A 12,624-nucleotide genomic window follows, 5' to 3' on the forward strand; every position below is an offset into this window, starting at 1 on the left:
CAGAAAATTATGATCTTTGGTTTGTTAGAAAGCCTATTTCAAGATGAATGCCTGAACATAAAGTTTGTGCAAATTTGAGTTTATTTGCTATACTAAAAATTGAAAAGAAGATAGAGTGCTAAGAATGTCTGAGAGAGAGTTATGAGTTCATAAAATTAAAGATGAACCTTAGCGTCATAGGGCTGATTCAATGTTGGAATTTTTTTGATTCTGAATTGATTTGATATTGGAGAGGTTGAAAAGTGTTTGGTAAATTGTTTGGTTGGGACCCATAAGGGTGGCTAAGTCCTATTTTTAAAGGAGATTATGTCCAAATTTTTTTAAAAATATAAGGACTTAATCAAAATCAATATTTAAGGCTTATTTAATGATAATAACTTCAATGATTCTTTTAAGAAAAGATTATTTGGTATACGAGATTGTTGGCAAGGGCGTGGGTCTTGTCCCGCTTGCGTATTTGCAATTATGAAAGAAAAAGGAAAGAGTAAAGTACTTATTGTATGATTATCTGTTACTTGAGGCAACCCAAAAGATATTTGTTTATTTGTTTGTTGCTTGAAGCAACCTAAGAGATGTTTGTTTGTTGCTTGAGGCAACCTAAGAGATATTGTTTGCTTATTTGTTGCTTAATGCAACCCAAGAGATAATATTTATTTATCTGTTGCTTAAAGCAACCCAAGAGCTTCTGTAGGAAAACTAGGATACCTACAGCAATTTTCTGTTCCCAAGAGTATATTTCCTGTGAGTAGAAAGCAGAGGCTGTCTCAATAGAGCTGCTAATAATTATATGCGCATTTATTTTAACGAAAAATTGTATTCGGAAAATCGTGAACTCGTGACCGGATAAATGTCGGGAATGCAGGTGCTAACCGACACATGAGCTCATGGCCTGCACTAGGACTAGACATTCTTCATATGCATCTATGTGATATTGTTTGGGCGTGTATATTGTAATTTGTTTGCCTAAGTGAATAATTCTGTTTAACTGCTAATTGCTATACTTGATGTAATTGCTCTTGATTGTGTTTGAACCTCATTACCTGTGTTTGTAACTGATTGTTTGGATTGTGGTGATTGGATGTTGATTGAGTTGTTTGGGCCTAAGGCCATGACTGGAACGTTTGAGGTCTAGTTCTGTATAAAGTATCAAACTGGTTCAACATAGACTTAATGAACCTATGCTTGGAACAGGTTGGTCATTCATACAGTCTAGGAAACTTTTAAGAGTTTTATAAAGAAAATATGGTTCTAGGATTTTGAATAATTAACTAATGCTTTTAAAGGAGGTCAATTTTCTTTTAGATGTCTCCGAATGAAATTAAGTATTTGCGCTTTATTCTTTACTTTCACGGCATTCTCGACCTCTACTGAGAACATGTGGTTTGGTTCTCACCCCCAAATTTTCCACCCTTTCAGTGACACAGGTTTGAAGATGCAATATGAAGCTACAAGCGATTAGTAGGCTTTCTTTATGGTTTTAATTACTTTCATAGAGTCCCCTCGCTCTTGTCCTTTGAGGTTTTATTTTAGCAGAGGGGTAGGTGTTGTATTTAGGTTTATATGACTTCTTATGTATAAGAATTACTATTAATAATACTTATGTGATTGTTATTATTATTTGCAATGTTTATCCTTGATACATGTCTTTAATAAATAAAAAAAAATTTTCTGGCATTTTCTTAAAACTGAAACGTGATTTCAATACAAAGGCTCGATAATTAAGTAGTTAATACTAGAGAAGGTTACGTAATTTTCTTTCTCTGAGTGTCTGTCATGCCTTAAGACTTGTCTTGGTGACGAGAGTTTTTGTTTTATATGCATGACTGTCTGATGATTAACGCTATTAGTTTACCTTTGCATACCTCAAGGTATCAAGTTTGGCTAACTTAATACTAATGATTTATGTATATGGAACACTAATGAATTATCATAGACGAAATATGTAAGACCCAAAACCTTTGAAAAGTCTTTTTATGATCAAGTCTCAAATCATATAATTATTTATAGCCTTAATTTCAGAAATTATTTTATTAAAGATAGTTAAGGCAAGTTTTGATTTATTGGATTTGAGATAAGTTATGATTATTATCCAATTTCACAATTATTGGATTATTTTCTATATTCAGAGTATAAAGTTGGTAGTTGTGAAATAATAAGGATTTCTATATGATTTAGATTAAATAATTAATATTTTAAATATTAATACTGCTATTTTGGAAAAATGAAGAAACTAAGTATTATTTCTAATTTTTAGATTTGGGCATTTTATTGAAAATAATTTGTGAAATTGGTGAGCAAATAGTATTTTCTATACATAATTAGTGTTGGATTTAATTTGGGTTTCAATTACTATGTTACCCCTACTTTTATTTGAAATTACAAAATTACCCTTGAACCAAATTTTGCCCTAATCCTAAAACTCAACACACATAACCCTAACCCTAAAAACCCTACCCGGTTCCCCTGAACCGGTACACCCCAGGATACTTAATGCAGCAGCAGCAGCTGCAAGCTGATTGAAAGAAAGAAAGAAACAAAGAGAGAAAGGGATCCGTGGAGTGAGAAGCAGGGGGCTGCCCCGACGGCGCTGCTGCACACGAGCCGGAGAAGCTCGTCCCTGCTGAACTGCCGCCACCACCACAAGGGTTTTGTCACCGCCACTTGTGCCACCGCCGGCGAGCACGAAGAGAGAGGGAGAAGGAGATCGGGCGGGAACAGGGGACCGAGGGCGGAGGGAGCACGACAGGGGAAGCCATTGCCACATGTCACCGTCGCGTGCCTTTGCTGCGTCACCACCGCGCCGTTGCCGCGCCTGGTTGCTGCTGATGAAGTCACTCCCGCAGCCGCTGCTACTAGGGCTGTTGTCGTCCTCACCAACTTCCAAGAGAAAGTCACGATGGCGCTCCGCTTCTGTTTCTCTGGTCTGCTGAGAGAGAAGCTCATGGGTGGGGTAAATGCCTCTGCTGTGTTTCTCGATCATTGGTGATGGAGCTTGCATCGTTGTCAACCATGGCTGCTGTGCCTCTAGTCGCCGAGAAACGCCACCGCTGCTGCCGCCGGAAATCGCCACTGGAACTGGTGTCGTTTGGTAAGCTTTAACTCGTCTTCAGTTTCCTTCTCCATTAAAGTTCATCTTTACCATGAGAGTTGTGATGCGGCTGTGTGCTAGGAGTTGCTGTAAGTTGCCGCTGCTGGAGAAGCTGTTGTGGTCACCGGAACCATCACCGGAACTTCTGCAGTTTGATTCAGTCTTTAATCCTTTCTCACGGTAAGCATCTTTATTTCGGAGCTCTTGAAAATCAATGTGCTGCTATATTTAGCCACAGATTCTGAGGTTTTGTAACATAGGGTCAAGCTCCGGTTATTGCGGGTCACGATTAAAGCTGCCGCCGAACCGGTTCGGAGACCGCCGCTGTTCGGTTCATCCGTACCTTCTCCGTTTCGGTAAGTAAGTATGTTTCGGAAAGCCTCGCGTTAGCATTCGGTTATGTTTGATTAATGAATATGAGTCTTGGTAACTTGGGATCGAGTCCTAATTATTATATGTTGCAATTAGTGTTGATATGGTTATTGCGAAAGTGGCTGGGAGCTGAGGTTTTATTTGTGAAACGAAATGCTTTTCAAGTTGATTCTATTAAAGCTTTGAGATCGAGTTTAACCCGTTGAGAATTGATTTGAGTTAATTTTATTGAGAATGTGAAAAATAGAATTCACTCTTGAATTCAACCTGGCTTGCTTTAAATGATCTGGTTTGATAAATGATTGTTGCTGAACCGTTTCTTTATAGCTTTGGAAATGAGTTAATTTGGTTGATATTGGTGTGATTTTAAAACGGTTTCCTCGAGATGTGCCAATGAGGCGAATGTTGAATTTAGCTTGATTTTGAATTGATTTTGGATTCTGGACTGTTGAAAAGGATTGTGGAACGGTTTAGTTGGGACCCAAACCGGGTGGCAAAGTCTAAGTTTTAGGGGAGATGCTACCGAAATTTCTATAACATCCGAGTCTTTATCGAAATGTTGTTTGGAAAAATGATGAGTTAAAGACTTCTACTATTTTATTTGAATTATTAAGAAAAGGATGATTCATGCTTTTGAAATGAATTATTAAAGAGGAAATTGTGATTTAGTCTTGCTTCTTAAAGCCAAGGCTGAAAAGAGTTGAAACTTGATTTCAAAGTGAAATGAATTGAGAAAATGATTCATGGCTTAAATGCCGACTTTATGAATTTAATGATGTTGAATGGTGGAAGTGCTGTTTTGTTGTGAGCTGGAATGGCTGTGTATGATTTATGAATGTTGGCTGGTTCTGGATTGAACCGTGAGCCGGAATGGCTGTGTATGATTATCAATATTGGCTGGTTCTGGATTGAACCGTGAGCCGGATGGCTGAGATGGATGTTGATCCATGGCTGAGAATGAATGCATATATGCTGAGATATTGATAATTGTGATTTTTGCACTTCCACTATCTGAGATACGAGTTTCCCTGGGTAGTAGCAGTGGCTAGCCACCACGTGCTCCAGGTTGAGACTTGATACTCTATTGACCCTATGTCGTAAGTGTGGCCGAGCACTGTGAAAGCCCCGGATGAGCTCGCCCCCGTGAATATTCACCAGCGAGGGTGATGTATATGGATCATGATTATGATCACGATTATGTTGAGTATAACTCGAGTTGGGGATGCGCGACAGAGGGACAGTCCAATGGTTAGCTACCAGGACTTGTCGGGTTGGCTCTATAACCGACAGATGATATCATCAGCCACTAGGGACAGGCATGCATCATATGCATCTATGTGACATTGTTTGGGTGTGCATATTATACTTGGTTTGCCTATGTGATTAATTGCTAATTGTTCTACTTGTAATAACTGTTTGTTTGTGCTTGCATCTTCCTATTTGTGTTTCCTATTGGGACTCTGTTGAACTGTGGTGTTGGTTGATGGGTGGATTGTTTGGGCCTAGGGCCGTGGTTGGAATGAGATGAACCGATGGTTGATTTCGGTTTTGTGTTTCTGGTTTGGAACAAAATATGAAAGGCTATTTTGTTTCAGTATAGATAAAATGTTTTGAAAGGCTTTTGAGTTTTTTTAGAATTGAATGGTTCCTCTTTCAGAAAAGATTTCCGACTTTACTTTTATTGTAAACCGTTGTTTTGAAAACAGGCATAAGACGTTTATTAATCAATGATACGGTTTATCTTCACGTATCCTATTACAGTAATTCCTAAAAACCCTCTACTGAGAACCCTTTCGAGGATGATGTTCTCACCCCCCTACATTTTTCCCCTTTCAGGATATGGGCGCAGAAGTTACGAAGAGTTTATTTATTTGTTGTTGAGATGCTCTGTATTGTTTTAGTTATGGTTTATTGTACCCTCACCTTTATCTTAATATATTCTGTAAGAGGGATAGGGATTGTATTGGATAATGACTGTAATATTATGTATGTATATATATATGTATATATATATATGGATGTACTCTTTATGAGTTTTGTAAGTTGTATGGTATTTATGGATGTATGATATCGGATGAAAGTATTTTTGGATCGGTGTTGCGGTTTAAAGTTTTAAACAGGCTCATATTTTAGTATTAAATAGTATAAGTGTCGTCGTAATGTCCGAGCTATCAGAGTTGTGCAGCCGGACGCGTGAGCTTTGGTAGTTAGGGTGTTACATTATGGTATCAGAGCAGTCCTTCCTGTAGAGCCTGAGGAATGGACCGACTATGCTTCAGTTGCATACTCTGAGTGTTTGTCATGTATTAGGTCTTATCAAATGATGAGAATTAGAGATTTATGCACATGACAATCTATTGATTGACGCCGTTAGTCTTGCATTGCATATTCTTGGTATTAAGTTTGGCCAGCTCAATACTAGTGAATTATATCTATGAAAGCACTGATGGGTTATCATAGATGAAATCCGAGTTTTGAGTAAAGCGAATCGCGGGTTTTGGAAAAGTTGGAAACTATTTCTCGAGGCTATTCAGTTGTGTGTCTTGGATTTCGTTCGAGTCGACCTGTTCCTTCTGTCCTAACTTGAAGTTCTTGGTTGTTAATCCTTTTGAAAAGTAGTTTGATTTTTCAACTTTATTTCTCTATTCATATGCATTCTTGTTTGATCTTAATTGCATATGCTTGTTTGGAATCCTTGTTGCATATATCTTCCTCTGTTTGAGTTCTTCTTGATTCACGTGTTCTTTGACATAGCTTTGAACTTGTCTTGATGCGCTGTGCCTTTTAACTCCTGATTCTGAGTCCATTCTTTGAGAAATTGTTGATTCAGTTTTTCTCTTACTTGACAGTGATTAAAGCCAATTTTGAGATTTTTATAAAAATTGCTGTTGACTAGATATACACTTATCTATATGTGGAACTTTGAAGATTTCTTATACAGTTTAACAACTATTTATTTCTAATACCTCACCTGTACTTTTACTGGTTTGCGAAACTGCATTTACTTTAAATACAATTTGACTTCCTAGTAATTTTACTATAGTTCCAATGCACATCTTCAATTGACTATATATTTGGGGTATTTTTCAAAATTTTGGAAAGAAATGATTTTTTCGCTTTTGTTCCGGTTACGTTTCGTTTGATAAGCTTCACTTAACTTATTTTGAATTGAGTTTGGTTTAGCATACTACATGGTTTATGCCATTGCTGTTCTTTTGAAAATATTGGACTCATAGCTTTCTTCCTATGAACGGACTAAATTCTCTATTAAACCTTCCATCTCTATGAATGTCATACTTGACTTTGTTTTTAACTAATCTTTTACATCTTGTGAACATTACCATTGATCTTGGTTTTTCCTCTCTTGTGAATCTCACTCTTATGTGAGTCAGCTTGATTTGTTTCAATTTCGTGCACCGTTTATCCTCTCATTGCCTTTACAAGAGTTTTTAGTCAAAGATTTATCCTTGAGAAATTACTAATGGTTGAGTTGTCTTTTCTATGACTTTTGTATTCTTTTGAATCAATTGAAAGCTTGTTTGATGTCTCATGCCTAGTGGATCTTGTTTGAGCTATCTTGGTTTAAGATCCTTTCTTGCATGGCTTGACTTTTTTTTAGTACATCTTAAACTTCTTGAATGTTCTTCTGAGATGGTGATTTCAAGAATACTTTTGGAGTCTTGTTTTGAACTTTTTAAAGAAGTTTTGAATCTTCTTTGAAGAAATATTAAACGGGATTTATATTATGTTGCTTGATTGATATTGAAACCATTGTTCAATTTTGACGAAGTTAATTTAAAGTTGGCATGCGCTATTTTAAATGAGGTTTTGGAAAGCTTCCTTGTTTAGTGGAAATCGGTTCGTTTGTAACGCACCACTTATTTTCTTTACTAAATTGTAAGCAAATTTCTACCTCGGAATTTCTTTTCTAAAGAGAGTTTAACTTTCTCTTGCGTCCATGCTATAAATGTTATACACGCTTGTTTGAATATGAATTTTTAGAATTTTTGAACAAGCATTTGATTACTTCTGAGTTTTTATGAACTGCTTTTGGTTAAGTTGTGCATCTAATTATCTTTCTAAAATATTTGAGGAAATATTTTAGCTCTTAGCCAAAGTTGTGTGCATTTTGTTTTTGGAACTCTACAAAATCTACTTCAACATGAACTTGTATTGAAGTAAAGCCACGTTTATGCTTTTGTTACACTTTTGAAGAATGTCTATTACTTAACTTTCTTTTAATCTGCGAAGTGATTTTCCTGCAAGTTTTCGATTCTTTTATGAACAATGTATCCGAAAGTAATTGTAATCATGCTCTTGAGTTCTGTGAGCTTTGTCTTGGGTTCAAGATATTCTTTCCCGTAAATCTCCTACTTCTTCGACTCAACTTGAATTTGTTTCGAACTAAGGCGCTGGTTCTCTTCTTATTGGTCCTATTGAATTTCTTGGATCCAAGGGTTATCTTTGGAGTTGTCAATGGATTTATTTCTAGCAAACTTCTTTGCTTGGACATCCTTGTTTATCTGGAATTGGATACATTCCCTCAAATCTATGAGTATTATCCTTGATAATTGTTTCTCCGTTCTAGATCTTGTATCCTTCTGAGTAGACTCGAGATTTGTTTTGATATCACATGCGATTTGTAGACATAGTAACACGATGCGTTAGTTCTTTAAGATGTGATATGTGTATATGGAAGGTGAAACGGTAGGTGTACCATGTTATGAGTTGTGGGTGTTTTGTTCCTTGAGAACGGATTTGCGGTTGTTAGGCTTATGATTGGCTATGAGGTTGTAAAATGATTGGTAGAGTTGGGAAATTAAAGTTCTGAAGTGGGAACGAGAATTGACAGCGAACGTTATGCCGCTGTTTAAATACCAACATGCTTTGTAGCCTTTTACCACACCAGTTACCACTTTGCTTCCTGAACGCCTATCTTGATTTGCACCCTATTTTGGCATCTCAAGTTTTTGTAAAGTTTTAAGATTATATGACCTTGTGTATTGAGCCTATCTTGTAACGTTTGCTTTGCAATCACACTCCTACCTTTGTATCGTTATGCATACGACCACCCAAGTATTTGAAAAACCATATATATGTTTATATTTTGAGATATTTTTGCTTCTTCCTTAAATGTGTTCAAGGGTGAACTTTTACTGTTGCCGCGCCTGGTTGCTGCTGATGAAGTCACTCCCGCCGCCGCTGCTACTAGGGCTGTTGTCGTCCTCACCAACTTCCAAGAGAAAGTCACGATGGCGCTCCGCTTCTGTTTCTCTGGTCTGCCGAGAGAGAAGCTCATGGGTGGGGTAAATGCTTTTGCTGTGTTTCTCGATCATTGGTGATGGAGCTCGCATCGTCGTCAACCATGGCCGCTGTGCTTCTGGTCGCCGAGAAACGCCACCGCTGTTGTCGCCGAAAATCGCCACTGGAACTGGTGTCGTTTGGTAAGCTTTAACTTGTCTTCAGTTTCCTTCTCCATTAAAGTTCATCTTTACCATGAGAGTTGTGATGTGGTTGTGTGCTAGGAGTTGCTGCAAGTTGCCGCTACCGGAGAAGCTGTTGTGGTCACCGGAACCATCACCGGAACTTCTGCAGTTTGATTCAGTCTTTAATCCTTTCTCACGGTAAGCATCTTCATTCCGGAGCTCTTGAAAATCAATGTGCTGCTATATTTAGCCACAGATTCTGAGGTTTTGTAACATAGGGTCAAGCTCCGGTTATTGCGGGTCACGATTAAAGCTGCCGCCGAACCGGTTCGGAGACCGCCGCTGTTTGGTTCATCCGTCCCTTCTCCGTTTCGGTAAGTAAGTATGTTTCGGAAAGCCTCGCGTTAGCATTCGGTTGTGTTTGATTAATGAATATGAGTCTTGGTAACTTGGGATCGAGTCCTAATTATTATATGTTGCAATTAGTGTTGATATGGTTATTGCGAAAGTGGCTGGGAGCTGAGGTTTTGGAAATGAGATCTTTAAAGCCAAGGCTGAAAAGAGTTGAAACTTGATTTCAAAGTGAAATGAATTGAGAAAATGATTCATGGCTTAAATGCCGACTTTATGAATTTAATGATGTTGAATGGTGGAAATGCTGTTTTGTTGTGAGCCAGAATGGCTGTGTATGATTTATGAATGTTGGCTGGTTCTAGATTGAACCGTGAGCCGGAATGGCTGTGTATGATTATCAATATTGGCTGGTTCTGGATTGAACCGTGAGCCGGATGGCTGAGATGGATGTTGATCCATGGCTGAGAATGAATGCATATATGCTGAGATATTGATAATTGTGATTTTTGCACTTCCACTATCTGAGATACGAGTTTCCCTGGGTAGTAGCAGTGGCTAGCCACCACGTGCTCCAGGTTGAGACTTGATACTCTGTTGACCCTATGTCGTAATTGTGGCCGGGCACTGTGAAAGCCCCGGATGAGCTCGCCCCTGTGAATATTCACCAGTGAGGGTGATGTATATGGATCATGATTATGATCTGTAAGGCCCAGAACTTTTGAAAAGTCTTATTATGACCAAGTCTCAGATCATATGGTTATTTATAGCCTTAATTTCAGAAATTATTTTATTAAAAATAATTAAGGCAAGTTTTGACTTATTGGATTTGAGATAAGTTATGATTATTATCCAATTTTATAATTATTGGATTATTTTCTATATTTAAAGTATAAAGTTGATAGTTATGAAATAATAAGGATTTTATATGGTTTGGATTGGATAAGTAATATTTTAAATATTAATACTGCTATTTTGGAAAAATGAAGAAATTAAGTATATTACTTCTAATTATTTGATTTGGACATTTTATTGAAAATAATTTGTGAAAGTGATGAACAAATAGTATTTTCTATATATAATTAGTGTTGAATTTAATTGAGTTTCAATTACTATATTACCCCTACTTTTATTTGAAATTACAAAAGTAACCCTAACCCTAATTTTGATACACCCATTCCCTAAAACCAACCTCCTTCACGCTGCGCAGCCTCCAGGCTTTCCTTCATCCTCCTTCTGCGCAGCCCTATGCGAAACACACACACACACTGTTCTTTGAGAAACCAACGAAGAGAAAGAAAGGGAAGGCAGAAATCGGGAGAACGGAAGAGAGAAGGGAGGAAAGGGGCTGTCTGCCGGCGCCACTGGGTTCTGCCGCCACCGCCGAGAGCTACACGTGGGGAGCCGTTCTGCCGCCGCGCCCTGCCCAGTTGAGGCCGCCGCTGCTGTTCGCGAGGTCGCCTCCGTCACAGATCGGAACTGAGGCGAGAGAGGAAGAGTCTGACGGGAGGGCATGCGCGTGAGAAGGGAGGAAGGCTTCGCGAAGAGCGTCGCGCCGCCGCCGCTACCCGTGCCTTCGCCATCGCCATTCCGTCTCAACCTGGCGTCGCCGTCGTGCCCTGGCGCCAGTAATGGAGGACGCCACCGTCGTCTGAGAAGAACCCGACGCGAGAGAGAGGGGGAAGCCACCCGCGACGCCGCCGGAGCTTCCATTGCCGTCAGAAGCTGCCGCCGTCCAGCCAGCTGCTGCGGTGGTCGTCGCATGTTGTGAATGGCTGCCGGAGAAGTGGTTGTGGCTGCCGGAGCCACACCGGAGCTTCTGGCCATTTCTGCCACTTTAGACCCCGCTGCCGTCGCCGGAAAACGCCTCTGCCGCCGTCGAGATCCAATGCCGGTAAGGGTTTTAATTGGGATTTCTGTCCTTTTTGAATTCCGAGGTTACTATGGTCACTGCCTGTTGGTTTCAGTCATCGTGATTGGAATTTGTCGCCACTGCCGCTTGGGGTGGCTGCCGGGCTGCCGCCGAGCCGGTTCGAAGACCGCCGCTGTGTCGGTTCAGCCATTCCTCCTTCGGTTCGGTAAGCGTTTTTGATTTGAAAGTCCTTTAGTTACTGTTCTGTTATCATACGCTGAGGTTGTGGCATTAATCGCTATACGATTGGGTTTCGGTTGTTGTATGTTGCGATTAAAGTTGTTGAGACTGTTGCGAAAGTGGCTTGGAACCGAGGTTTTGGCTGCCGGGATTTCGATTGCTGATCTCGGGCTGAGGCGGAAAGGATTCTGTGACGCGTTTAGATTATGGATTTGTGTTTTGAGGTAGCGGCGCTTTCCAAAAACTATGTTTTATGTATTGGAATTATTACATATGGATACTGATATGTGACAATTGGTATTTGGTGATTGTATCTGCCTTGTGTGTTATTTGATTGTCTCGAATGGTTAAGGATGCTTATTTGGCTGAATTGTTGTGCGGCTTGTGAAATATAATGTTTTGATGTTAATTGTTTAAAGATTTGAAATCTGAGTTTGATCCGTTGAGAATTGAGTTGAATTGAGTTAATTATCTTGATAATGTGAAAAGCCGAACGCACTTTTGAAATCAGCCTGGTTTACTTTAATTGACTTGGTTTTGGACAAATGATTTGTTATTGAGCCGTTTCTTTAAAGCTTTAGAAATGAGTTAAATCGGTTGATATTGAGTTGATTTCTGAAATGGTTTCCTTGAGATATGCCACTGAGGCGACTGTTGGATTTAGCTTGCTTTGAATTGATTTCTGATTTGAGCTGTTGAAAAGGAATGAGAAACGGTTTAGTTGGGACCCGAACCGGGTGGCAAAAGTCCAAGTTTTAGGGGAGGTGCTGCCAAAATTTCTATAAAATCCGAGTCTTTATTGAAATGTTGTTCGGAGAATGATGAGTTAAAGACTTCTACTATTTTATTTGAATTATCAAGAAAGGGATGATTCATACTTTTGAAATGAATTATTAAAGAAGGAATTGTGATTTAGTCTTGCTTCTTAAGAAAGGCATTGTATCTCTTTCAGGAGAAAGTTATTTAGATGAAACTTGTGTTTTAAAGCTAATTGAATGTGAAACGGGTTTATGCCTTTGAATTTGCCTTGGGGGTTTCAATTAAAGAGTTTTAATGATTTTGAAAAGACCTGACTGTCTATTGACAAGTTTCATTTTTAAATGTTTTGAGAAATGTTTTAAGTACTCTTTGAATTCTGAACTTTTGCAAGACTAAAACAATTTCGAATAGTTGAAATACTTTAGAATTTATCATGGGGGTTGAAGCTGGTTTTGCCTAGGTAAAGGAAACGGCTTTGAAAGAAGTAAATGATAACGTGACTCGGTTTGGCTTAGATCCTATTTTATTACTCAAGT

General features: G+C 38.9%; 1 protein-coding gene and 2 long non-coding RNA genes across 3 annotated transcripts; 2 read left to right on the plus strand and 1 right to left on the minus strand.

The window, feature by feature from the left end:
- On the minus strand, positions 470–731 carry LOC110264273. The gene is made up of 2 exons (XR_002350134.1): positions 676–731; positions 470–565 (listed from the first exon to the last, which is right to left on the minus strand). It is a non-coding gene; the product is annotated as an uncharacterized LOC110264273 (long non-coding RNA).
- On the plus strand, positions 8,861–9,234 carry LOC110264272. The gene is made up of 2 exons (XR_002350133.1): positions 8,861–9,084; positions 9,165–9,234. It is a non-coding gene; the product is annotated as an uncharacterized LOC110264272 (long non-coding RNA).
- On the plus strand, positions 9,974–11,636 carry LOC110265102. The gene is made up of 5 exons (XM_021107876.1): positions 9,974–9,996; positions 10,448–10,756; positions 10,875–11,131; positions 11,205–11,315; positions 11,427–11,636. The coding sequence occupies exons 1-5, from the start codon at positions 9,974–9,976 to the stop codon at positions 11,555–11,557; spliced, it is 831 nt and encodes a 276-aa protein (XP_020963535.1). The 3' UTR covers positions 11,558–11,636.

Source organism: Arachis ipaensis, chromosome B07, assembly GCF_000816755.2.
Source record: "Arachis ipaensis cultivar K30076 chromosome B07, Araip1.1, whole genome shotgun sequence".
NCBI classification, from domain to species: Eukaryota; Viridiplantae; Streptophyta; class Magnoliopsida; order Fabales; family Fabaceae; genus Arachis; species Arachis ipaensis.